General features: G+C 41.4%; 2 protein-coding genes across 4 annotated transcripts in view; both read right to left on the bottom strand.

Annotated features, from left to right (window-relative positions):
* entpd1 (ectonucleoside triphosphate diphosphohydrolase 1) overlaps window positions 1-26,896 on the bottom strand; it is a 185,760-nt gene that overhangs the window by 29,756 nt on the left and 129,108 nt on the right. The gene's annotated exons all lie outside the window — the stretch shown is intronic.
* On the bottom strand, window positions 1,112-25,763 carry ptprea (protein tyrosine phosphatase receptor type Ea). Of its 3 annotated transcripts, none has more exons than XM_069713045.1 (20): window positions 25,538-25,628; window positions 14,457-14,534; window positions 13,773-13,869; window positions 13,182-13,255; window positions 10,950-11,086; window positions 10,020-10,110; window positions 8,989-9,065; window positions 8,585-8,621; window positions 8,390-8,487; window positions 7,501-7,620; window positions 6,989-7,152; window positions 6,517-6,652; window positions 6,221-6,370; window positions 5,362-5,455; window positions 5,029-5,105; window positions 4,773-4,907; window positions 4,402-4,527; window positions 3,386-3,537; window positions 3,119-3,254; window positions 1,112-2,936 (listed from the first exon to the last, which is right to left on the bottom strand). In XM_069713045.1, the coding sequence occupies exons 2-20, from the start codon at window positions 14,527-14,529 to the stop codon at window positions 2,862-2,864; spliced, it is 2,049 nt and encodes a 682-aa protein (XP_069569146.1). In that variant the 5' UTR covers window positions 14,530-14,534; window positions 25,538-25,628; the 3' UTR covers window positions 1,112-2,861. The 3 variants fall into 3 exon arrangements, with proteins under 3 accessions (XP_069569146.1, XP_069569147.1, XP_069569149.1); XM_069713046.1 differs by having other exon boundaries at window positions 13,773-13,866; XM_069713048.1 differs by lacking the exon at window positions 13,773-13,869 and having other exon boundaries at window positions 25,538-25,763.

The raw sequence follows: 26,896 nt of genomic DNA, 5'->3' as shown, positions 1-26,896 counted from the left end.
TCTCGTGGAGTCATGTGACAGTTTGCATTACTCACCATCTATAGGGCAGCTTCAGCATTTTTGTTTGATTTATATCGTCACAGTAGTGTCATTTTTTTGGGTGGTCAGTTCAAGGGCAGACTTTAATTACCAAATGACTCACTTAGTACTATTATATTAGAAAAAAGGACTTTCTATTATTGGGTGAACATTCCCTTTAATAAAGACTTTCATATTTACATATAGATTGAGGTGCACTGCCCCCTGCTGGCTGAAACCATACTAGCACTAGTTAAGAAGTGTGCCTTTGTCTCAAATTACAGTAACTAAAGTATTTTCCAGTGACTTTTCTGAGTGACCTGCGCCCAGAACGATCACAAGTTTTCTTCAGTCTACAGATGTAATGATCACTCGCTGTTGTATTTCACATAAAAGGTTTGACAGTTTTTTTGTGCTGAGGGTGGACATATGACAGGAGATGTTTGGACTTCAGACTCCGGGAACCCAAACAGCTTATTCGAATGGCACTGTTGCTGAATACAGTGTGTGTTTCTTGTTATGTTTTGACACTTTACAGTCACAGTATAGCACCTAGACCTAGAAATGGAAATCTGTTTTACAATATGGGACCCTTCATTGATTTATACTTTGTCAAAAATGTAATCAGCAAATTTAAGAATTGGTATAATCAAAGTAGTTTTTTTTTTTTTTTTAGTAAACATGTAGATTGAGAAATGTAGTATTTGGTGGCTTTCTGAGTGCTTTATGGTAACAGACAGACTAATTAAAGGTTTTGAAATATTGGTCAGACAAAACTGGAAATTTAAAGCTATCAGCTTTGGGAAACTGTGAAAGGCATTTTTCACACATTTCCTTCAACACATTATGGCAAAACTATGAAATACTTGAAAAAAACGTCTGGCATATCAAATGGATAATTGCATTGCTAAGTCACAGCTACAGTAACCCACCCTTCTGGTCAGGTTGTTGTATTAAGGGTAAACATGCTACGTAGTGTTTGCAGTATGTTCTTCAGATGAATCATACAGTTACAGTGGCTTGAGCCCCCCACATGAGCTGTTGTCTAACTCTAGCAAAGACATCAGAAGAACATTTTCATTGACACCCAAAGCATTTTTAGATGAATTTAATATTGCAACTTGCATTTCAAAGACATCGAGAGCCCAAAAAGGGATAGACCACCCACAGAGAGAGCAAAGGCAAAGAGCTGTAGTTTAAATAGGCCCTCTTCAATATTCTCAAAAGGACGGCATGGACAGAAAAAGAGCCCTGGGAAAATAGACTCGGGTTGTTTTGTTAAGTCTGTTTCTTGTGCTGCACCTCACATCTCCCACAGACACATACATGTAGCACACGATACATGACCGTTCACTTGACAGTTCCTTGCTGCTCAGCGACTTTCACAATGTTAGCACTTTGTCATGTAGTATTTACATACAAAATTAATCGTTTAATGTCGGGAGTACCAGATGGGTGAGAGTTACTACCTCAGAAGAAATGCACAATAAAAGCTGTTAAACATTCAGACACTTTCCAAAGAATGAAACTATCACTAGACACCTTTTTTTTTTTTTCCCCCAAACATTCTGGTTCTTCATTTTTACCACTATGGCAAAACACACCCATGTATTTTAAAACATATGGTAACTTAACATTGATAGTAAGGGGTGTTTTTTTGTTTGTTTGTTTCTCTGGCATTAAGCAGGCACTGAAGCACCACATTTGTGTATCGTGGTTTTTGCTGTTACAGGACTCGGGACTAATGGGACACTTTTATCACTTCCTGTGTGTTAACTGTGCATCAATACTGACTCTCCTGCATTTGGTGATCACACTTACCTTTTCTTAGGATTATCTTTCTTTACTCTGCCTTCAACTTATTCTTCTATTTCATGTCTTAAAAAGTCCATATGGCACTAATTTTTGAAAAATCTCTAATCTATGATACAAATAAAGCAATAAACATACTCTTCAATATTACAGGTTCTTGGCAAAAGGCTTAGTTATGTGCTTTTTTGATGTGCAGTCAGTTTAGCAAAATTATTTTTTGCTCTCTCCAGACAAAAGGCAGACTGTAGTCACGTGACATCCATGTTAAATGCAGTTGCATGCCACTTTTTGAGGTACAAAACCAGTTTAATGGTCTTTCACGACTGTGATACGTCTAACTGCGAAACTTCTGCCTGGATCCAAATTGAAAAATCAACCCGGTATTGTCACCTTGCCCTTTGTTGCATAACTTTATGTTCTCTGCATTATGGCTGAAACAATTCATTGTTTTTCTGAAAGTATTTCCATTGGACAGAGTATCACGTTTGTGATGGGCATGTAGCTTGAGGTCAATGAAAAATAATTTAAATATGTCCTCTAATCTCAGAAGTCATCAATAAATGAAATAATGTATGTTTACATTAACAACAAAAAACAAAATCTTAACACCCCTGTCACATTCTCCAAACACAAGAAAGGAATGTAATGTTCAATACATAAATACATTTACAATAACTACAACTTTTAAAAAATATTATGTGGTCAATCCAAAATAACACTTAGATCAACATTTAAAGTACAATATTATACAACATAACTGAAATCTGAGACCAACTTTGAAACAACACTTCATGACAAAGTAATTATCATACATGTTGTGAAATATACATTATTAATCTATTTTTTTTTTTTCATTTACAGTTTTCATCCACCAACATACCGTATATTACAGCGAGACGGGAGCTGGAGTTAATGGTAGGACAAGTGCATAGCAAAATAGAAGATCATTTGACCAAGTTAAGGAAAAACATAAAACTGATAAATCTGCTTTAAAAAAACAACATTAAAAACTATGTTTAAGGCAAATCTCATCATTTAAAATTGGCATAGTCTGAGAAAATGTCGACAAAGTCTTGTACCACCCTGTAGCAGAAGTCGTATTGTTCCTGTGGGGGAAAAAAAAAAAAAAAAAAAAGACAGATTAGATGGTTTCCTATTTAATTGGTGAAGTTAAAGAAAAGCTACAATTAGGACCTTCGACCACCAAAATTCTATCAGCTCATACTTGAGTCAGTAAGGAATATAAATTACTTTGGATTATCTGAGATCCACTTCTGCTCATACTTACCACAGTTTGGACCATATGCGGCCTCTGCATGCGTAAACTCTTCACAGTTTGGAACACGTCCAGCAGGCCTTCTGCCTTGACTCGCTCCAAGATATTGCTCAGTGCAATGAACGTACCTGTTCGCCCTGCACCAGCACTGCAGCACAAACCAAAACACACACTCATAGAAGTTAATTCAGTTCTTGCAAAGGCAAAATCAACAGAACAACAACAAAATATATATATATAAATGTGTGCCTTAGAGAAAAAAACATTTTTGACACGTACCTGCAGTGTACGACGATGGGATGGTTCCCAGACTGCTGCTGCTGTCTCTGCACTGAGGCGATGATGTCGATCATGCCTTTCCCCTCGGCCGGGATGCCGATCTCAGGCCAGCCGTGGAAGTGGAAGTGCCTGATCACCCTCGTCTGCTTCTCCTTTGAGAGCAAATGCGCAGACAGATTAGAGATCATAATACCGTTCAAATATGATTTATTAGCAGCATATTAAAGCATAATGGCAGGTGCAAGATCAGTGCAGGTAGGTAGATGAGTGGTGGACTGATGGGAGATGCTCTGGAAGGCAGGAATGTACTGCTGAGCCTCTGAGGTGATGTGGGTCGAATTTAATGAAATATATGGGATGGGAGGCTCCCACTTGATAACCCTAAACACTTCCTGCCCACCACATTTCCTCTGGCAGCCGTGGGAGCTTCTTGTACTCACTTGGGGTTTTATTCTAAGACTATTGTTATGGTAGATCCTGTGTAGCCTTACTTAGATCTAAAAATGCTATTAAAATTCATTAGCAAGGTTTTACAGTTTACTATTTTCAGGAATTAAGTTTCATAAACGTGACAGTAGTTTTAACAGCATATGTCTTTATCATTAAATGATCGTGGGAGCCTGTAACTGTTTGTGGCAAAGCAAAATGGAGAATTTTTTTTTTTACTACTTTCCTGCCTTTTAATCATCTTGTTACCCCAAGATTTATGTTGTGGCCCTTTTTAAGGCCCTCTGAGAGCTACTTTGACAAAAAGAAAGCTACTCAAGCAGCTCTCAGACACTGTTACATTCATTCACATAGCTGAGCTAAATTGAAAAGGTTTTTGTAGTTACTCTGACTGGCAGAAAGAGGAGACAAATGCTCCAAACTGTAAGTTAAACTTGTCATGGAGTATTTCAACATTGTTATTTTGGTTCTATTACTTAAGTAAATGATAAATGACTTTTCATGCCGACATCTGTTGACGAGGCAGTAATGCTACATTACATTTGCCTGTGGGAGATTAATTATCTTACCGGGATGAAGGTGAGTACCAAGTCTCGTAGACTAAAGGTTTCACACAAAGTGTCTCCCTTCAGCTCTACTTTGTAATCTCCGTAGGTGACCGAGTCCTCGGTGGGCCAGTAATGGCAACATTTGTCCTGCAAAAACAGATAAGTGTTTACTGCCAGCAATAATTTTAACAGACACTGTAGCTTAATTTATGAAATTGAAATATTTAAATTTGAACAAGATATGAAACACTGCATGAATATGAACTGAAAAAAAGGTGCAGTTTTATAATAAAGGTAGGGAAATCAGAACAATGTTTTGTGTTGCACTGTTGTAGCGGTTATGAAAGCCGCCAGTCATAGTTTGCTGGCTGTGATCAGCTACCGCAGCTTACCTGCTCCCTCTCCTGGAGCTCAGTGAGCATGACAATTGAGTGACATTTCCATTCCCACACCATCCTCCAGAAATCATCCACCGTGTGTGGCAGAGGGCCCTGTGTGGCAATGAAGTAGTCCTTTTGTCTGTATCCCTGAGTCACAGAAAAACATACAGCAGTTTAGTTTTGTAAGTACAATAATTAAATATTAATAGCAATGAACTACCACAAAAACACAAGAAGGGAATGTGATATGAAATGAAAATGTGCTTACATCTATAAAAGATGCATTGACATAGTCTGTGAACTCTTGACCTCTTCTCATGGAGAGAATAACTCTGTTAAAGTCATCTGAAATGGGAGCAAAGCATTTAACCTGTAGATTAAAGGAGCTCATAAACATGTTCAGAGTATCAGGTATGCAGAGTGGCCCGAGTGGCTCTCTGACAAAAGTTATTAAATAGTAAATACTGCACAGGATTAGAAAGACGCTCGGATTCTAAACATAGCTGCAGGCAATATAATCTAGAGCAAAACATTTCCCATGAGTTGATTAAAAGGGAAAAACATCCAGTTAATTTTTTTCATGTTTGTTTTTCTTTCTTACACGGAATAATTTGCAGAACTCTGTTCTTCTTCATGTTGGCGGGGAGGTTCCCCGTTCTCATGTTCTCCTTCATTATTCGCATGTTGGTGAGTTTCTGAGCAGAAATCAAGCAAGCAAAGTCAAAATGTTACAAAAAAACGGCCTAAAATGAAAACATGGGGAAATAAAATAAGTTCAACTGTTGCGTATAAATCAGACATACAAAGGATTTGTAGAGAAAAGTTACCGTACCAATGCACACATGTTTGGCTCAATTATTTCACACTGTGCTCTGTCACAATGTGTCAAAAAAAAGTCGTACTATAGCAAAAGTGACCCAAAAGTAATTTTTTGCTATAGTATGACTTTTGGGGTCACTTTTTGGCCGCCACGCCACGGGCACAGCGACCGACGAAAACAAATGATACATTTTAATTCCAAACATGTTAAGAGTGCACAGACTAAATTTCAAGTCGGTCCAACAAAATCTATAGGGGGAGTTCATTAAAATACAACATGTGTGAATCGGCAGAAATGGCGACTAAATTCAAAATGGCGGACTTCTTGTTGAGTTAACGCAATGGTGCAACTTTTTTGTACATCTCGGTGTGATACACATGTCCACCGAACTTCGTGCATGTGGGTAAATGTAGCCACCGGTGCATCTGTTTCGGGGGCGCTACCGAGCCCATTAGGCCACGCCCACTCAAGACTCCACTAAAATAGGACATTTTTCGCCGGGAGAGACGCGTGTACCAACTTTCATGAGTCTTTGAATACGATAAAGCCTCCAAAAATGCAGTTGTTTACGGAGAAGAAGAATAACGCGGAATAGTAATTCCTCGAAGAACAATAGGGCTTTCGCACCGTCGGTTCTTACCTTAAACTCCTCCTCCAGGCCAACCCGGTCACCGGTGGCGAAAGTGTTGTGCAGTTTGTGCAGATGTCCTTCCAGAGACGACACGTCCAGCTCCGTGTCCCCATAGAGGTAGTATTCAAGCAGGGCCTGGTAGATGAATGAGTACTGCATCTGGGGTGAGAACACATGAAGGTAGACACGCTATGCATGAGCACATTCGCAGATGGTTTATGGGGAGGGGTTCATTTAACACATAACACGCACACAGGCATGTTGGTGTTATGTCATGTGGCTGACATGATCCGGCTGCTACTCACATCTGTCTGGATGAGCTGTGAGCGCTGCTGTCGTATCTTGGAGACGAACCCAAACACATCAACTTTCTGCTCTGGGTGCATCATGTCGATCATGCCATCTATTACGATGAAGGTTCCCGTCCTGCCGACACCAGCGCTGCAGGCACACAACAAACCACACACTGAGTGCACCACAATCCTCAGCTGACACTTGCATGTTAATAGAAAACAGCAGGGAAACAAAGGGACATCTGTGCTTGTAAACATGTATTGCCATAGTCACTCAAAACATTTCCAGCCTCAGCTGGCAGTTTATTTCCTTACACGCATCCCAAGGAGGATATTTAAAGCCGAACATAATCCTCTCCATAGAAACTAATTTAATGGTTTTAATTATCCAAAGTTACATTCATTCAAAAACTATGGAATGATTGGTTCCAAGTGAACCACAAAGTAATAAACATTGAGCCCAATTAGCTCAGCTTTCTGGTACCTGCAGTGGACCACAATAGGCCCAGAGAAAGTGGGATTCACCGCCTTGACCTTTTTGAGGAACTTGAGCATGCCAATGGGGGAGAAAGGAACTCCAAAGTCAGGCCAGCTGGTGAAGTGGAGCTGGGTGACCAGGCGTGGAGTCTTGGCGACATCACTGGCTTGCTGCAGCAGAAAATTGGAAAACAAAATGTTGAATTATTCCATTAAATGCTATAGAGAATTGCTATAAAAAAAATTAAAAAAAAATCAGTAAACAACATATAATGTAAGTTTTTAAGCCACAAGTATCAATCTTTTTGCAAATCTCGGTTTCAGCATGAATCATTATAGCAACAGCTTTTATTGAAATTTCTGGAGGTTTTGTACCCTTGAGCAAGATATTTTTTTAGAAGGAAGCAACTATGGGTTTAGAAATGATCTAATTTGATTACTGTAAGAAAATAACTGAATCATTTAAAGATAATTTTCTTTGGAAACACCATAACGACATATGCAATGCTCAAAACTCACACATTGTACACAGAACTTGCGTATCGTGTAGTCCACCAGGACAGTGAAGTCTTCGACCGCCACCCTCACGTTCCCATATGTCCAACAGCCCTGGTCTGGCCAGTACTGGTAACACTTGTCCTGCACAGAGGTGACATGCATAGTTCAATAAAAGCAGTCATTCTTCTTAAACACGTTCAAGGACTCTTCTTTATAAGGACAAAAGTAGTGCGCACGCATGACTTCAGCGAAGGTGAGCTTCACTAAAGGCACACATGCTTCAGTTTCACAGCTGGTGCTAATCCAGATTAGCTGAAGCGAGAGAGGTGAAAGCACTTGATATATAACTTTGCTCGGTGATTATGAAACTGTCCGAGAGGACTTTATTACACATTATGTAGCCATTGATTTCAACCCATCCACACGCTGATTTAAATCTTCGCCAGTTCTCCTCTTATTGATCTTTTTAGCCGTTCTCCCTCTCCCTGTTCAGTGAAGGAGCTCTGGTTCACAAGTTCAATAATGGAAGAAAAGCAGATGTCAGACGAGAGATTACAGGTGTGAAATGAATAGCTGAAATTAAACTCCACCGTATCAATTTTGACCATAACCAGTGAAATCTTTTTTTAATGCTCCATTAAGGTAATAATGTCAAAAATTTTCATTTAAATAAAAGTCACTGCCAATTGACGAATGAGCTTTTGGCCACCCTGATGAAAGGCTCGCATTTGCGTTATTATGGACTGAAAGAGAGAGAGAGAGAGAGAGAGAGAACAAAATGGAGACCTGTAGGGAGATTTGACCATTCATCTTTCTCATGGACACTTTAGCAGGATGGTTGAAGCAAAGCCGTTCATACACAGGATAAGAAAGACATTTAAGAAATAAAACAAGGCTGCAAATCACGTACTTCTTTTCTTTCTTTCAGATTTGTCAGCATGACAACAGTCGCTACTTTATGCTCCCATATCATCCTCCAGAAATCTGCTACGGTGTCTTCTTTTGGACCTGAGGGGGAAAAAAATAACACATATTTATTGATTTCTGTATTTAAACATTAAGTGGAAAAACTCAAGGTATGAAAAGTTATGTTATTTTGCCTTACCTTGTGCTGCTATGAATTTGTTCTTCTCCGTGTAACCCTGATAGAGAAGAACATTAATATACAGCTTCAGAACAGATAATAAAGAACCTTGCAGTGTAGCTGTTTCGTCATCTGCTGCTTTGAAAGTCAAGAATGAAAGAATCTTCCATTTAAACCGACATGAATGAGAAACCTTAAAAACATTTTTACCAGAACTTTAAACATCTATGATTCCACGTCAGCTGAGAATGACTGCATTCAAAGATTTAAATTCCCAGAAAAGGGACTCTCAATCAAGTTGTTTTAATGAAATTGTAAATGTTCAGAAGAAATAAAGGCAGAATTTGCTCTATTGGTGCAGTTAATGCTGGCATTTAAATAAATGGTCAGTTTGTTGAAAAAACAAAACAAAAAAAAAGACTCACATCAATGTAAGAAGCATTCACATAGTCTGAAAAGGGATTTCCATCCAGCTGAGTCAACAGCACTCTGGAATGATCATCTGTTTGTGAAAATATAATCAGGAAGTTTAGACGTTTACCTTGAAGTTCAATATACAGTATGACATACAGTATACTACAGTATGATTAAACACTAATGCGGTACAGAAGAGGAAAGTTTGGCCTTTGGGAAATATGCTTATTTGCTTTCTTGCCGAGTTGGATTAAAGGATCAAGGCCACACCTGTCTGTATTGTGTATATGACGCTGCATCGGGCAGCAAGGTTGTTTCGGGGGAGTTGTGACTTCCTGGCATTATTTTTTTTTTTCCTACCTTTCCTACTCATCCTTACCTTTGATTGGCTTTGACCCTGAGATTCGTACACTAACCATCTCACCGCTCACACTTAAACCTAACCAACAAGTTTGTACTGGCCAATCAGTACAAGTTAAAATGGGGTCAGACAAAAGCAAATTTTATTTTCTTTCACCCATTGTGAGGATTTTATACCAATTCAACAAATAACGAATAGTATTTGTTAGTGAGCTTTAAAGGTGTCCACAGGTGTTCGGACAGCTATTTCCCATGCTAAGCAAACTAGCTTAGCATAAACTAGCTGTAGCTAGCTTCTTTTTTTTTTTTTTTACCTTAGAGGTATGAAAGCGGTATTTGTCTTTTTATATAACTTGCAAGAAAGTGCATAAGCATATTTCTTTTAAAGTCAAAATATTCTTTTCAGGATGTCATATAGACAGTAAAAGTAAAGGTAAAGAACAGGAAAAAAACACTCATTAATGAAACAGGAACTGCAAGTGTAAAAGGGAACAACGGCACAATAAACAGTATTTTATTGTGAAGGAATACACAAACTGTTAGTGAGAATCTACTGCATCTTAAAAAAAAAAAAAAAGGTAGTCATAAAGACTCACAGGCCTGTGAACAGACTTACAGGAAACTGTAGGTGTGATTAAACAAAAAAAAAAAGAAGCTCCTACAGAACAGAAAGTACACTCACAGGGAAGGATGTTGGGGTATCTGTTCTTCTCCTTGTTTTCGTCCTTGTTGGCCTCCTCGTATGTCCCCTGGGCGTTACCCCCCGGCAATGACTGCATAAAAAATAAAATTAAAAAAAAATGACAATTTTTGCATGGAACCGCACACTGAAAATTGGTCTAACGGCAGCCCGTAGCTATTGCATTGTGCTCTGCTGTATGTCGTGCTTTGTTCAGCTGCGATGTAGGCACTTCCTTTGCTACTTACAGTCAGCATGCCACCATTAAAGGCAGAGAACTTCAACTTCCTCTGTCTGTGCTGACAAACAGTCTGAATAAATTAATACTTTTATATGTGACATGAACTCATGAGTGAGTCATGCATTTTATTTTGACTCAGATCCTCAATCATGGACGTGAATAGCCAAAAGGGTATTTTTCATGCGTTTGTCATGGACAATGTGACACATGTAACTCCTGTAGTTTTCCTTCATAAAAATACACACATAAGCCATCGGTTGAATCTCCTGCTATTGTGGGAAAACCCTTCAACTGGATTTTTTTGTTTTGTTTTTTTGTGCCAGATAGAGCACAAAACAGTCCAACTTCCTTGTTATGAGACATCATTTTTAAAACACTCTTTTCCTCAAACAAAGATGATAATAATCTATATTTTGCATTATTGAAAGTTTAAAAATAATTTAAAAAAATTAACTTGCATAGTTTAATGCTGCTTTAAAAAGATGATACAGTAGTGGACAATTAGATAATGTCTCAAATCAGCACAACCCCAAACCACTAAAAACCACTATGTACGCACCACAACGACTCGGTGACTCAGCTGATGCTCGGTGTAAATGCTACTTTCAGCACTTGCGGAGAACACAAACGACTGTTTTATAAACTGCCTGTTACTCAAACCTCTGTGAAAGAAACGAGATTGGGATGCTTACATTGTACTCCTCCCTGAAGAGCTTGCCATCGTCAGCTGAGCGGAGCCTGTACTCCTCCTCGAGGTGGTCGACCGGGATGGGGAAGTAGGTCTTGGAAGCTGACGGGGATCTGGGCAGAAGGACCACCGTCTGCTGCTCTGTGGGGAGAAAGGACTGCGGGTTTATCATCGCGTCCTCAAGTTTGGAAGAAAATTACTGATTTAAATTTGCTTAGCTTAATTAGCTTAGTATTTGACAGTTGTACTAATAAAGAAAATAATGTTGTGATTTTTTTTTTTTTTGCAATGTTAAATAACTGTTTCAAAGTAATTATATAACACTGGATTGTTTTTTTTTTTTTTTTTTTTTTTTTTAGAAAAGCGGTTCCCAACCTTTTTGTCAGACGTACCCACGCAGCCGGTCACATGAACTTAGGTTCACAACATCCGTAATGTAAAAATGTGTCCATTTTAAATGGTTTCAAATTGCTATTGTCTTATTTAACACTAAAATTATACCGTAGTATATTATTAAAAGGTTTTCATACAACTGCTGGTGTTTACTACAGCTTTACAATTTTAGTACTTACGCCTTATCCATTATTTTTAGGTAAATATTTCTTGCTTTCTATTATTCTATTATTATCTTATTGCTTCCTGTATGCTGCTGTAGCGGAAAAAAAAAATGTCCCCTCGGGGATTAATAAAGTAACTACCTAACCTAACCTAACCTAAATATTTGAACTATTTATCTATTTCTTTCTAACTCTTTCAACTGTTGAATCCTTAGCTATCCATTTCAAATGTCAGCTGATATTACTTTTAGCTATTTTATCCACTCTGTGTAGCTATTTCAACCATTTACACATACATTTCAGCTGTTAGACTGTCAGTTGCTTTCTAACTACTATCACGTAGTCTTAAGGTGTTAATGGTAACTCAAAGTGATGATTTTTGTATCTAATCAAATTCTAATTTCCATTTTTTTCCCCCTGGCAACTGCAGTTACACCCCTGAGGACCCAAGCCCGTCTAGTTGGGAATCACTGAATTAGACAATCAGCTTATTCAACTACTGTACATGAACTTTAAAAACAGCTCCTAAAAATACAAAATGATCACCACACTGATTCACAATCTTATGACATGTTGGTGTGTGTTTGCCAACACCTCAAAGTTAATGGAAGAAAAGGAGTGTAAGAATTCAATGAAACATCAACAAGTGTTAGAGAACCACAAGAACCCAGGGAGAGGCCACTTCCAGCACCCTGTAGGCTTTCACCACCCTGGCTCGGCATTCTTTTAGCACTCGCAATTTGGAAAATATAGGTTGAAAAAGTACAGAGAGTGTTAGTAACACGAAGGGTCCTATAATACCGCCACCTTGTATACCTGACCTGGTGGTACAATGGTGCATAACGACTCAGTACTGTATCCAAGCTCTAAAACACAATACACAATAATACACAAATCGAATCACTTGGAGCACAGAGAGAGTCAAAGGGCAAAATAAGACTGTCGCTAAAAACTGCATTTGATTAACTTTGATGTTAACAAGATATCAGACATTTACTGCACACACGTACTGTATAACAGTTTTGCTTTCAACTTTAGCCATTAAAAAGATAACATAAATATATATCTCATCAAAGTGTATGTAAACTTATTTCTGTATACATAGGATACCCTAAAACAAGAAATTCTTCAAATTATGGGTAAAATCTACTTCCTGAATGTTTATAATGTGTTTTTCCAGCTATTATCTAAGTTATATTTCCCATCTGCAAGAATACAGCCTGCTCTGTACATTATTTCATAAAGTCAGATAAGACAATACTTCCTAAAGTACATTCGCAGATCTTTGACATGTATTGTTTCCTGTTCATACTTCATTTGAATCAGCTCTTTATTGAAATGGTGCAGCTCAAAGTGCTCCTAAAAACTGCTTGGATCTTTGCACCATTAATGTTGTCTACTAGTAGTACTTTACATGCAGTGTTAACAAGCTATAAAAGTTGGTGCAGATAAGACGTGGTTCTGATCTTGACATTACCGACAGGAAGTGTAAAACAACCACAAGGTAATTGTGGGACCACCATCACTTCGAGTTACAAATATAAAACTACTATCTGTCCTAACCTCTTTCGTTTTCTATGCTTCAAATGTCTGCATGTCTCCTCAATGTGCTACTTTTAACTGCCGACCTATCATTCTCACGACCTGTTTGTAAGAATCTGCAGTTTATAAAACGTTACCTTGTTCCTCCAAGATGCCATTTGGTATCTTCTTGTCAACTGTTGTGACGACTGCTTTTCTCTGGTTTTTTAACCTGTAAGGAAAAAGTACAAGAATATGAGAAAGACACAGTGATATATAAAACATAGGAGAAAATGCTGACATGGTAAAAAAAAAAAAGTTAAAACTTTTTTGTTAATCATAGCTAAAAAAAAAAAAAAAAAAAAAAAGTAACTATGAACACAAATCTATCCACCCTACCATCTGAAGCTTGATAGGCTATTTTTTCTCATTAGCTGATATCTTGGAAAGGCAGTGCTGAAGTCTGAATGTGGTACAGAATTTGTTCTCCACTCTCTAAAGTTGCGTGTGTAGCTCCACTGTGACAGCCTGTTCTGTTCTCACTAAACATGAGGGAGTCAGCTTGCAGCACTTCCTGACTGGGCTCCGCCTCAATGACTAAAGGAGGAAGTGTTTGTCACCCTGAGTTCCGCCCCTGAGTCTGGCTCTCAGCCAGTCAATGAAGGGCAGGGAGGGGGTAAAGGTGAGGCGGCGAGTGGAGTGAGTGGAGTGAGTGAGTGAGTCCTTCCAGGGTGGGAGTTTCTTGTTACCTGAGGAAGTACCAGGCTAGCAGTGCGATGATGAGCAGCAACAGGGACAGAACCAGCACAGTGGGGAGGATGTGGTGGCTGTAGAATGTAACGTCTTCTGAGGAAGAAGGAGAGGCAGAGCCGGGGGGTCAAGGAGCACTGCCAACAAAGAACCGGGAAGAGGTGGCAATGCCGACAATATATGTCCGTGTAAATGCTTGAGTTTGTGTGATGTGTATATTGCATGAATGGATCGAATCAATACTTGGCACAGCAAAGCACCTCCCGTGTTCTCCCATGGCCGCTGAGCTAATGACTGTCTGCCCGCAGTATTTTGTCTACAGAGATAAGTATCACCTTATTTGGTCCTGTCGGCATGTCTGACAGAAAATGAGGGACTCTTAAGAGTGGAGACTCAGCCAAAAGTCACAGCCAAAGAGACAGCCATTAGCTGTGTTTATAAAGATGAACAATAAGCCGTAAATGACCGTCCAGGGCTGCTGAAGTTCATTGTGATCTGGAAATAAAAAGTCTGTTGAAAAGGCTATTATCAAGCAGGTGCATGCACTGCAGACGATACGTAATAATCATATCTTAGGGAAAAGTGATGACTGCAGTGGGCGGGAATGGGACTTCTGTTGCTATCGCAAATAGTTGCGTGCTGGTTCCGCTCACATGTTGAGGTGCTTCTGTTATTGTTCTTACCTTTTGTGTGGTTGCCATTCCCGGAAGAATTGGATGTTGTTGTGGTTGCCACCAGAAACAGAAGTGGGACCATTGTGACTGCAGGAAAACAGAATGAAGACGGATATTAAATTTAGTGCCAAACATGTCTGCAAAGTCAAGATTCATGAGAACATGGCCGCTGGATAGTATCGCTATTCAGCGAGCACAACAGCTATTCACAGATCTGAGGCATATTTCTTTATTAAGGACTGTTGCTTTCAGGAATGCGCTCATCGGTGCAAAGTTCATGGAGACACAATGGAACAACACACTCATATCCTGGTCATTCATTAGGACTTTCATAAATCCCAGGCGTAATGCTAAAACTGTCCACAAGGTGGCACAATAATCCAATCTTTGAATAAGAAGATTGGCCACGACAGCGTTCCTCTTCAAACCCATTGAGAAAAAAAAATGCAAAGGTAACATCCAGGTCAGAGAAAACACATTTTTAATTCCTAATTCAATTCAAGTGAAAAAGGGTTTCATATGCGAGTTAGGGTTATGGTTACATGTAGATCTGCAAATACCATTATGACCATCCCAACTCAAATGCAGCGCCTCAGGCTACCCTAATAAAGCATATGCTCATCAATGTATAATCAGATTGAGAAAAGAGAACCTTGGAAATTCCCCTTTAAGCTGATGACAGCGGTTTTCCTTCAGCCGTTTCCGTGGCAATGTGCAGGGTTTTAGAGCGCACGAACTCACAAAACACCCCTGCACACACCATGCATGCCAGCAGAAGTACTAGATGTCATCCGACATTGATCCAATGGGTGCTTAAGCCAGGCTAAACTGTATGTATCAGATCATGGGGGGCAGAAATCTAGTGTCACGCAAGCGAGAGGCCTCCTGCTCTGCTCTTTGCCGCCTCCGCCCCTTCCCTTTGACAACATCTCCCCCGACGCAAACACTCACACATGTGTTCACACGCACACAATGACATACACAAGACACGTGGACGCACGGCAACACCCACAGCACCCTGAGCCTCGTCCAGACCTCCTCCACACAGTGACATCCCAGAGTCTCAGCTGAGCGGCTCTGATCATTCCCTCGTTTTCCTCCGGTGGAAGAATGCAAAGGAGAATCTGATCGATTCATGTGTTTGAGCATTCAGACCGGGTTTGCCATCACACTGATTTAAGCACCTTTGTTCTTTTTAAGAACAGCTGCTGATTTAAAAACCAATAAGCCTTGAGATGTTTGCAGCTCTAAAGGTTTTTATTTTCACAAAAAGCACTCCAAAAGTTGGACTCTCAGCAAAGTCCGCCAACACAGAGCTACTATCACACCATAATGAAGCAGAACGGAGTGTGCTTTCCCCTCCCCAAGGCTGCAGGTGTGTGTGTGTGTGTGTGTGTGTGTGGGGGGGGGGGGGGGGTGTGTGCTTTGCAGCTGCAGTGAAAAGAAAAGCCAAGCCAAGTGCATAGTCAATGAAGACACTGTGTTGAAGCCTCCATGCTGTGCCGCAGTGTCCTGTAATGTGTCCAGGCAGGACACCGGAGGAATGTGAAGGCAGCAGAGCAGAGACACTGACTGCAGCTGGGAGAGAGGGAGCAGAAGGTCCAGGTCAATAATATTTCCTGGAGCGATTAATAAACCCTGACTTGTCGAGCCCCAGCTCTGTGGGGAAGACTGATGAGAGAATTCTAATGAGAGAAGAGAGGAGGAGCGCCACCCACCCCACCCCTTGTCCTGCTTTACCCCCCCCCCCCCCAATCCCACCCTCCCACCTTTATGGTTTTCTCTGCAAATGTCACAAGCTCTGATGAGGGGGAGGATATTGAGCTGAGTTTGTACAGTGTTTGAATCCTGAGGGAAGGGTAGTGTGGGGTGTTTTTGTGATGTGGAAATATATTTGTGGCACCATTTGGGACTTTCCACTACAGAAGCTACTCTGAATTATGCGTGGCCTGTTTAGGTCTGTTTGTTTGCGTATGCGATGGCTCCACAGGGACAGCCAGCAGAGTGCTCTCAGCTAGCCCTCAGGCTAAATCGTGTGGTTAAGTGTTGCTGTTTCTTGGAAGCGTCTCCCTGTTCTTGGCTCCCTTCTTCCTCCCCGTCACCTCTGGAGATGTCACCCTGTCATGTTACCGCATCCAACCTCCTGTGTGGCTCAACTACTCCTGCGGAACCGCAGTACTGTTCAATTCCCGCTTCCCAGCTTTTCTCATCTTGTCACTGCAGTGATGTCGTGCCTGACCTGTTTAGCAAGAGATCAGCATTTCCATTTCCTCTGTCTTTGTGGGGAATCATCCCTCACACAACTACAAATAACTCTGCCTCCAATTAGTCTGGGTATCTAATGTCTTTTTCGCTATTTGTCCTCACTCAGCACAAACCAGCCCAGACCACAAGTCTCAAATTAGACTTTTAGTATTACTCATCATTTAGCTTGGGTCAGACTCTGGTCAAACAGCTATCATCACATTGTGCGTGCGCTCATCTGTGTATTGTCCTGTCTCCATTTAGCACTCAGCAGCTAGTCACCAACCATTAGCCATAATGAAAATAGGTCATGGGAGATGACAGCTCGGGGCAAGTTCTGAGGCGTCCCTTTTTCTGGTAGGAGACATTTGGAAGTAGCTTCGGGGAAGGGTATTGTCTTGGCCAGCGAGATAGCCGGTTATTTCAGTGGTATGTGTGACCCGTTACCCAAGCATAGAGCTGGCTGTGTGACATGGTGGGTAAGAGTCATCCTGGGCCACAGAAAGGGAGGCCTCAGCTGTGACTGCGACTTTTATATCACATTCAGTCTCTTATATAAAGATTCCCAACACAAACCACTGCAAACTTATGAGGACACTTTGTACACACTCAATTTTTATTTAATAGACTACATTTAAAGACAATCTAAATAACATCCACAGGCCTGTGTGAAAGCTTCAAATAAATGAAATAAACTAAATGAAGACTGTCAATTTTCTCCCCTTTCACAAGGAATCTCTTGTATTTTCAATAATCCTGTTGCTGATTGCAACCATATCACCCAGTCCTGCTTCTCCTGTCATACTGTACATGTCAACACCTCAGCCACTGTTGTTCGTTCACAGAGACCTCCAGCACCCGGTTTGCACTGTGAGTCACAGCTCTGTCTCCTCTGTTCACAACCCGCCTCCTCTGAATACCTGCACACCTCACAGCACGTACACAAAAATGTGGACACGCACGCACGCACAGATATCAGCATGTCACATTACACAAAGGAGGCAACAGAGAACAAAAAGCGGGCCACGGCGAGGCTTGTTTTTACTTCTTTATCCTCGCTCCAAACATGAAAAAAGGCAATGTGGGAACTCTGACTCATGGTGGATCTACTCCCAAATCAAAAGGCTGATAAATGTTTCTCCCAGATAGCGTTTTGTTTTGGAGGAAGAGCTATTCCTCTCTGTGGACTCGTGTTTTCCTTGTGGCTTCCCTGCTCTGTCATTCTTTCAGTCTGGGTTTTAAAAAAAACCAACACAGAAGTGACATAATGATAGCCTTGCAGCTCTTTACCATTGTCTCCCTAATGAGCCCTAGGAACCTAACCATCAGAAAGGACAAGCTTGTTACAATTAGAAGATAAGACAGAGAAATTGGCTGTCTTTGCCTCTGACAGGAAACGCGGTGTTCCCTGCGCTGTCAGTTCCACTGAACGCGGTTTGTCTGGGCACAGAGTCTCTCTGTCCCTTCAGATACATCAGATGGGGAATTCAGAAAATGGGTTGTGGGTGTAGGGGCGATGTGACAGGGTGAGCTAGCAGGAGGGTACATTGTGTCCTCAGAGCAAAAAGACGTCAGACTGTTTACCCTTTCGGCCACAAGGTTTGTATAACTGAAACCTGCAAGATGGCTTATTAGAGGAAAAACAAGCAGTAACTCTGAGCCCTGTGGATTTTCTCACTCACTGCAGTGTTCAAAACATGTTTGCACCCTTTTTGTTCCTGCCCCCCCCCACAAAAAAAATCATCAACTATATAGTGTATGTTATGTTTATAATGTATAATTAAATACGGATTATTTTTACGTTATATATTGTTTAGCTAACAACACTTTTTCTCTGTTTCTGTAATGACAGTGTCATTAATACAGTGCAATTAAGTTGTTAACTCTAAAGCTGTTGTAGAAAAATGAAGTTACTTTGTCCTGTGCATGTATGGTTTTGGATTATAACATCAGTGCAAAGTATTGCTAGCAGGGCCCTCCTCCACCATAATTTAATGTTTAATATACGCATTCTTGTAAGAATTACAACTTAAAGATTATCAGATGGCTTTCTTTTTCCGGCCACTCCCTCATGCTGTGGTTGAGCGTGTAATAATGCAGATGTGTAAAATTTAAGTTATGTAGGTTTTGTGTATTGCTACAGTATGTGTGTTGTCACTGCACAGTAGTACAGGTTCAAAATGTATTAGTCGGTCATATTGTACAAATTTGCAAAGCTTCAATAAATTACTGAAATCATTAAAAGTGTTTTGAAGTGCATTGTGGGAAGTAGTATCCAATGTTTTTGTAGCTTGACCCATTTTATGGACTAAAAAGTCAGGACAGGTCAGCCTCTACTGCGTCGATATTATTTTCTAAATTTGTGAGTTTCCCAGCTTTACTGAAATGCAATACCAAATCATTGAGGCTCTTTTTGAATTTCAGTGTTAAGTTATCTCATGTAGAATATCATGAAACCCTCTGAAAGAAAACAATAAGGTGACGTTTTTAATTATTACGTTTTGACCACAGACCAAGTTCAACAAGTTCATGCTTTTGATTTGAGTAGGTTGGCCTCGTACCACGTCTCTGTGCTCTCAGCCTTTGGGGAGCTGCAGTGCATAAACCTGGGCCGGGTTAGCTATTTAAAGGACAGTGCACTACATTCACAGCCTTGACTGAGGAAATGGTGCTAGAGTGTCCATCTGTTCACACAGATGTGCAAACGCTCCCCATGCAATGTAACCTAGTTGGACAAGGTGTTATTGCTGCTCTTACAAAACGTATTCATCCAATCCTGCTGATTCTGCTTTGAAGATGACCTCCACAATAATCTGAATTCAAATGTATCACAATGTATGGAAATATTTGTAATATTTGTAATAACACAAAATGTGGGGGTGTATGTAGTTGCTGTGTGGCTGATGTTGAGCTAGCATTGAGCAAATAGCTGAAAGGCACTGGTTACTTGTTCAACCCCAATATCTTTCTATTTCCACGAGCATTCATTACATTGGATGTGATATGTGGGCGTGGAGGCTTTAGGTAATGGTGCAGTGAGAATATGTAACTAATTACTTTTAAAAACTAATAATGTAATTACTTTTTTAGCAAGTAATTTGTAAAACGTATTTGATTCCCTTTTTCAAGTTCCTTAATAAACACCGGCCAGAATCACCTTGACCATTTAGTGCCGAATGTTTGTTAAACATCTATCAAGTTCATGAGATGAATATTGATCTGCTGTCTGAACAGTCTGCATTTAATTGAAAATCCAGGTATTAAAGATTACTATTCATATCATCAGAAGTAGTTTACTTCTGTGTGATGCTCTGCAGCATCTCACTTTAACACTATCTGTATCAGCAGCAACAACTCTACCTCTGCAGCACTGCTCTCTTCCCAATGTGGATTCCTCTCCTCCTGTGCTCCCAGCATTGTCATTAATCAATTCCTGCCTCCTTCCCAGGGCGCCCAGACGCTGTGGCAGTGGTAATGACCTTGGAGACACGCTGGCTCCGCTCCGCAGTGTCAGCCTTCCACCTCTATGGGAACAATTGAAGCATCTCCCATGGAGATCTGAGTTGCACGTATGAGAAAACGCATGCGCTTCTGTACTTTCTGCAGTTGGTATGCATGAATCAGGAGATAAACATGTAGTGGTTAAAATAACAGAGAAAAACCCTTGTTAGCTAATGCCAGGAAGAAAAAAAAAAGAAGCTGTAGTTGGTTGCCAGGTTTGGGCCATAATATCCTGTTGACTGAGATATGGTGGCTACTGGGTCTGTCTGACCCTGAAAGCACTGCCATTAGAGCAGTCCTCACTGAAATGAAGAGCTTTTATCTACAGCATATTAGTTACAAATAACACAGTGCAAGATGAGAGGTGATTATTAATAATCCTCTTAAAACCATTCCAGCCATGACTGTAACATTTGGGAGCAGCTCTCATTTAGCATGTAACTTAATGTCTGCAGCGTTTATAACATTTACAAACTACCGCCACACTCTGGTGAGGCGTGCAAACCGAGAGCGTAATTGGTAGTAAATATTTACTCCAGTCTGATGTCTGCACGAGCAGACACCACATCTGAGCTTACACTCAGTCTGCTTTTTTTGAATCTCATTTATTCCGTGTGCTCACGCAGCTGCGTGTGTGTGTGTGTGTGTGTGTGTGTGTGTGTGTGTGTGTGTGTGTGTGTGTGTGTGTGTGTGTGTGTGTGTGTGTGTGTGTGTGTGTGTATGCGTGAGAAACACACGCACACACAGTCACAGTTAATATTCTTCCAAGGAGCCAGTCGGTCTTTTAATCATTTCTGATCCACAGATTTACATGGTCGCTAAAACACACCACATGCATACGTTTCTGCACCAAATCTGCTAACAATTGGCACGCGACGCTACGCTGCCTGCCATGAAACACACACAGAGCCACAGGCACAACCGCAAATGCACAAAACCCAGTCTAAGGATCTATGGGAAACACATGCGCCAGAACCTGTTTGAGGACCACCATGACAGAAATCATTACGCTAGTGGTCCATCATCCGCAACAAGTGTGCCTGTGTGAGGGGGTGGAGGGGCAATCTCCCTGTGAGGGTCTCATCATGTTTTCCAAGCCCCTTGTACCTCCCAACCTGACAGCGTTGAACACCGCGGCATCCATCTTTCTCCCACCCCGACACTTCTGGGATTTACCTCCTCCCCTCTTTCAATTATTCGAGGCAGAGCAATTATGGGCTGGAATCAGAGCCATCGATAGCCTGCGTAATGCGTGGCAGCTGGGCCGAAAATGACGAAATCGCCGTTGTGGCACTTCTCATTATCACCCAGCACTCTGTGATTACAGCCACTCTGCTCTGAACAGGTATTAGTGATACCTGATTTATCTACATACACATCTAGAGCTCACACTACATCTTGTCAGTTTAATTCATACAAAATTCTAAAATCATTAAGTTGTGGTTGTACACAGAGATACTTGTTGGCACACAGCATCTGCCTTTTGACTGCACTATCCAGACGACAATATGATTTCTTGGAGAAGCCGTCATCTGTTGAGCTATTGTGGTCATGCGCCACTTTATCTGGACTCTTTGTAACAATGCAATCCTATGGATACCAGTTTGATTCGACCGTGTGGTCACTTTTGAGTTGTTTTGATGCATTTAATAGTAGGAATTGATGCAGAAACACACTGTTAGCTATTCAGAAATCCCTCACTTTGATTTATGCCTCATGAATTGCCTGAATCAAGCAAACACATCAGAAATAAATCTAAAAGAATAAACAGAATTATGACTATTGGTCACATTATGAGGACATCACCTCTTTAACTGACCGTAAATGTGTTTTGAGATCATGTTTTTACCAAGTTTTATGGTCAATAAAAAGGATTAAACAAATGAAAATGTAGCTCTATGCAGAATCATAACAGCTGACTCAGACCCCATCTGGGAGTCGGATTTTAGAGAGCATTACGACCAACCAGACTGTCTCACCCAAGAATGTGCGGCTCATTTTTATGTCATGTTATCCAGGCACTGAAATAACAGGCAATTGAGAAATCCTGTGGTACAAACAAAACCCACTTCAAATAAATTGCAGTGTCAGTGCCTGTAATGATGACACTCCACTAAGCTTTTCTTCTGGCATGAGATTTACTTAACTGGGACTGAACAGAGACCTGGGGAAAAACATCCTCCAGAGAAAAAGGGGGAAGGGGAGGGGAACCCTATTTTCAAACACAGAAAGACGGATAACCGCACTCCTCTGAGATGTGCAGAGGACAGACGCGATCTATCCCCCCAAAAATATCCTTTCATTACCAGAAAGAAGGATGGGGAGGAGCGGGGAGGGCAGCGGTGGAGAAACAAGTGATAAGCACCGTTGCGGGAGAACAAAAAGCCACTTGATTTGAAAGGGAGAAAGAGAGAAGAGGAGGAGGAGGACGAGGAGAGGAGAGGAGATGAGGGACCAGAAGGGATAAGTGAATGGCCCATGCTGCGAGGATGAGGAAACGGCCTCTGCTGCTCTGCAGAGATAGAGCAGCCATGTCAGCTCGGTGCAGAAAAAAAAAGAGTCTTCAAATAAGAGAAATTATGTGCGTGTCTCCTGGTTTGTGACATGTCTCCAGACTGTCTGCATTGGAAGTGAGATTTTACTGCCAGAGTTTAAAAAAAAAAAAAAAAAAAAAACACCCCTTCACTGCGAGCGGGTATTCATCTTCAGGAATAACAGTCCCTTTATGCTCTCTTATCACACACGTGGCAACAACCGGCTTGACAAACAAGTAAAAGAAATGTCTTTCTGTGGCATAGTCGAGATTCACAGAGGCGGTGCAGTGATTGCTGATTTAAACAGCAGCCTTCCTAGTGGGAGCAACTGGAAATGGAAGCACAGTAATTATGTTACCCAAACCTAAACCTAACACATTTTTCACAATCCTCTTTCGCACGATCACGGGGGCACATTGTGAACAGCACTTTGTTGATTAAGATTGTGTAACCCTGTTGTTCAGTCTCTGCCTGATTTGTATAGGAATATGAGTCATTCAGAGGGGCCTTGGGCACCATAGTGAGCGACATTATCCTCCCTCCTGAGCAGGCCTGTTACACGGATGAGAAAAGAGACACACTCACACAGTGAGCATACGGAGAGCAAATGACTAGCTTAAGTCAAAAGCCGCTTGGAGAGCTCACTTCCCTCTTGGAATATGGAAGTGCAACATCCAGTCCTCGTACACTGCTGACAATAGCTCTGCGAGACTGGCCGGTGTGCTGCTTTGGGGAAGACCCACCCTGTTGCTAATAGCTTCTGACAGAGGCATGACAGGCCATCACAAATCATGGACATAGACATGAGATGGGGGAAGGAGGAGGAGGTGATGACATATTGGGTTTCACTAAATCTCAGCAACAGACAAATATGCTCGACCTGCGGGCCACAGAGGTAACAGAAAGGTCAAAAACTCAGCTCTGCTTCTGTCTAATGGTTGAAATGAGAAAGAAAACTTAACTGAAGGGCTGAATCGAAATATTTGTCAGACAGACTGAGCTGACCTAAAGATGTTTGGGCATATTTTTGAAAATCATTTTCATCCACTACAGAATCTGTCTTTTCCAGGTTTGTGAAGAAACCTTGCCAACACTCCAACGCAGGTGACAATAAAAATCCTGTGTGCAAACACTTTGTGACCGAGGTGTGTTTCTTAGTGCTGAACATAAGTTTGAAGTTTGAGGAGACGCAGGTGATTGCAGCACTATAGAAAAATGAAAGGGGGGGGGGGAAATAAACTCTGACAAAAGCAGAAAGGACAAAACCACCTTGCAAAAAGAGAAAGAAATGTCCTTGCTATTATGAAAACATTTCAAAAATTCATTGGAAACACCAAAATGTCCTCCTCTTATCTTCCTCATTCGACTGAACTCAGTGAGAGCTTCAGATTCTCCACAGTTGACATTTGCGATGTGCGATCTGGGTCACGCTCCTAATAAACGCTACTGTATCTGCACATAGTTCCTTGTGTGTGTGTGTGTGTGTGTGTGTGTGTAGGACTTCATGCGTGTGTGTGCCTGTGTTTATGTGCGTGTGTGTTTCTGCAGTGTAAGCACATGCTGTCCTCCATCTGCTGTTTGATAGAGACTGTTTCCTTTCCTGTGCAGCCAGCCAACCAGCCAGCCTTCCTGTAGCGCTCCGCTCCAGAGGGGAAATGGGAGCAAGACAGCCACACACTCCTGACAAACACCGTGGATAAGATACGTACACATGCGGACGCAGACACAGCTGGACGGACAATGACTTAACTTCACATTTTGACAAAGATGTGCACGCAGATAATCTCCTCTCGTTTCTCTTTCCTTCCGTCTTAAAACTCCAGGTCTTGTTTTCCATTCATCAAAAGTAGAGTCCCTTTGTCCTTATTTTATCATGGCCGCATACCTCCACATGCCATTAAACACCTCGGTGGCGACTAAAATATTTGAATTGCACAACAATGAAGGGGATTATTAGATAGGCGAAAAATCCAAAGCATGCTACAAAATCTTTAAACATGACAGTTTAGTCAAATGCCTATTAGTCACAGGAAAATGAATCTGTACTTACACATACAAACCATGTGTGTGAATGTATAATTTGACAGAGGCACACCATTTAATTGCAGCCTCAGTGACCTCAGCCGATGGTGGAGACTACAAATTGAAATTGCACTCGCTGCTTTGCCTGGAATCACTACCATTTCTGTCTGCTTCAGTTCTATCAGCGCGTCTCAAACAGCCTGTGAATCTACAGTTTTAATATGCTGGCCTCTTAAATGTCACAACATGCTCTTAAGAGTAAAAATCGGAGGTTCATAAATCCCAAGCTTTGCCTTTTTTTTAATATAGCATCTAACCATCAAATCTACCCAGCAGAAGATATTTAACAGGTTTCACATGCGAGTACAAAGTACAAAGCCAAAAGTGACTTTTACGTTTCCTTCACAGGCTCACAGCCACAAATGAACACGACCCATACCGTTTTTATGGTTTTACTACAGCGCACTACACTGTGCAGGTCTCTGTTTTCACTTCCTGTTTCTGGGCACTTTTTTTTTACCAGTTGACACAGACTGCGAGCCGGAGCCATTGGTATCCAGATTGAGGAAGTCACTGAATGGCCAACAATGTGCAGTAAACTTGTGATAAAAAAAACAAACTCCATCAATATACAGAGAAATTGAACAGGCCCAGGGCCGATCTAAAGGAGTGAAGTCCTGGAAAAGATCCCCAAAGACTGATCTCACGTGTAAACACATATAAATCAGCTGTACAGTTTGTAGATGCAGGCAGTGTTGTGTATGCAGAGGTCACAGTGTGCCGACTCACCTGGATAAGTGTTGATTCAATGCGTGCCGATTCTCAGATCCATAATAGTTGGTCACATGGTTCTGACCGAGTCCAGTGGTCACATTGTTGTCGTCGTCTTCAGTGACAAGTTGGACAGAAGCTGGAGGCGGGGGTGGGGTGGGGGGCCCTGGGTGGTGAGGTCTGCTCTCACAGCCCAGTGGAGGAGACACAATCCTTGGACCAGCTGTGGGTCTCAGCACTCTACTTCCAGCCGTTTATGAAGCAGCAGCCACCGCTGGAAGTCTTAAAGGGATGCTCACCACCTTTAGTTTAACAGAGTGAGAAGGATGGAGAACATTTTAGACAATTAACACAAGAACGATGGAGAGACAGATAAGGAGAGGCTGGTAGATGGGGAAGGTTTGATGCAGTTCCTGTTTTGAGCAGAAATGGTGTGAAGCCAGCAGCACAGCGCAAAGACTCAAGAGTAGAGGACAGCTTCCCCAAAGGAGGAGGCTGTACGATAATAAGCAGACCCTGGACTTTAGAGTCACCCTTCATGCATAATGATGCTGGTTAGCTATCAGGGAAATTCAGAAGGTAGTACGGGCATATTTCTCATGAGAAAAGGAATAGTGAAGGTGGCACAAAGTCAAAGAAAGTGCCCAAGGGTGGCTACACATAATGCAGCCATGTTGAGGAAAAGACTTCCATAAGTTCATTGAGTTCATTTTTGGGGTGGGGGTGGGGGGTAGCAGCATTTTGCAGAATGCCTATAATGCAAATTAGTCCTCCAAATCAGGCAAACACCCGCTCTCAGCGTACATTAGTACCCGGGCTAACCTCATTTACTCACTAAAAAATTTAGGTTCCCCTGATTTCTAAATGTGCCAGATTTAGAGCAGAGTTTTACATTATGAGCCCCCTCCCTGTTTGTGTGAGAAAATAATAGCACTGCTGTAGTAGAGATAGCAGTTTGGTGCCATCTAATATATGATCCCTCCCTTACCCATGGGAGACCTGAAAGGAGGGTATGGGGGAGGGATGGGAGGGAGGGAGGGAGGGGGGTAGGAGCACAATTTATGTACCTGAGAACGCTGAGCAGCCAAAGGAATCTGAGAGGTTTTGTTATGAAACCTTAAAGGAAAAGTTTCACCTTCAGCTGTAGGATTCTGGGTTAAAACTTTAATAGGCAGATTCAATTCTTAAAAAATATTGTTTCTAAAAGTGTAAAAACTCAGAATTACTTGTTCATACTTGTTCAAGTCTATTTTTGGAGATACAAGGTTTTCACTTGACAGCGATGGGGAGCATGCCGAGCGGTTGCTATGGTGACTCCTTCTTCTAGCCGAGTTAAAAATGGGTGTGGGGGGTTCTCTCACACTCTTTACTTTTTCT

The sequence above is a fragment of the Brachyistius frenatus genome, unplaced genomic scaffold (genome assembly GCF_029030835.1).
Source record: "Brachyistius frenatus isolate BFR_SWC_R1_liver_20210118 unplaced genomic scaffold, ASM2903083v1 Contig_115, whole genome shotgun sequence".
Taxonomy (NCBI): Eukaryota; Metazoa; Chordata; class Actinopteri; family Embiotocidae; genus Brachyistius; species Brachyistius frenatus.
Note: the sequence above shows the minus strand (reverse complement) of the source record. Positions and strands in the feature narration are given on the sequence as shown.

Excerpts from the sequence above, each read along its gene's own strand:
- ptprea (XM_069713045.1), bottom strand. The coding sequence starts at position 14,529 with ATGGTCCCACTTCTGTTTCTGGTGGCAACCACAACAACATCCAATTCT. Across the intron at positions 4,528-4,772 it reads AGCTCCAGGAGAGGGAGCAG|GACAAATGTTGCCATTACTG; the intron begins GTAAGCTGCGGT and ends CTGTTTTTGCAG. Across the intron at positions 3,255-3,385 it reads CCCATCGTCGTACACTGCAG|TGCTGGTGCAGGGCGAACAG; the intron begins GTACGTGTCAAA and ends TTTGTGCTGCAG.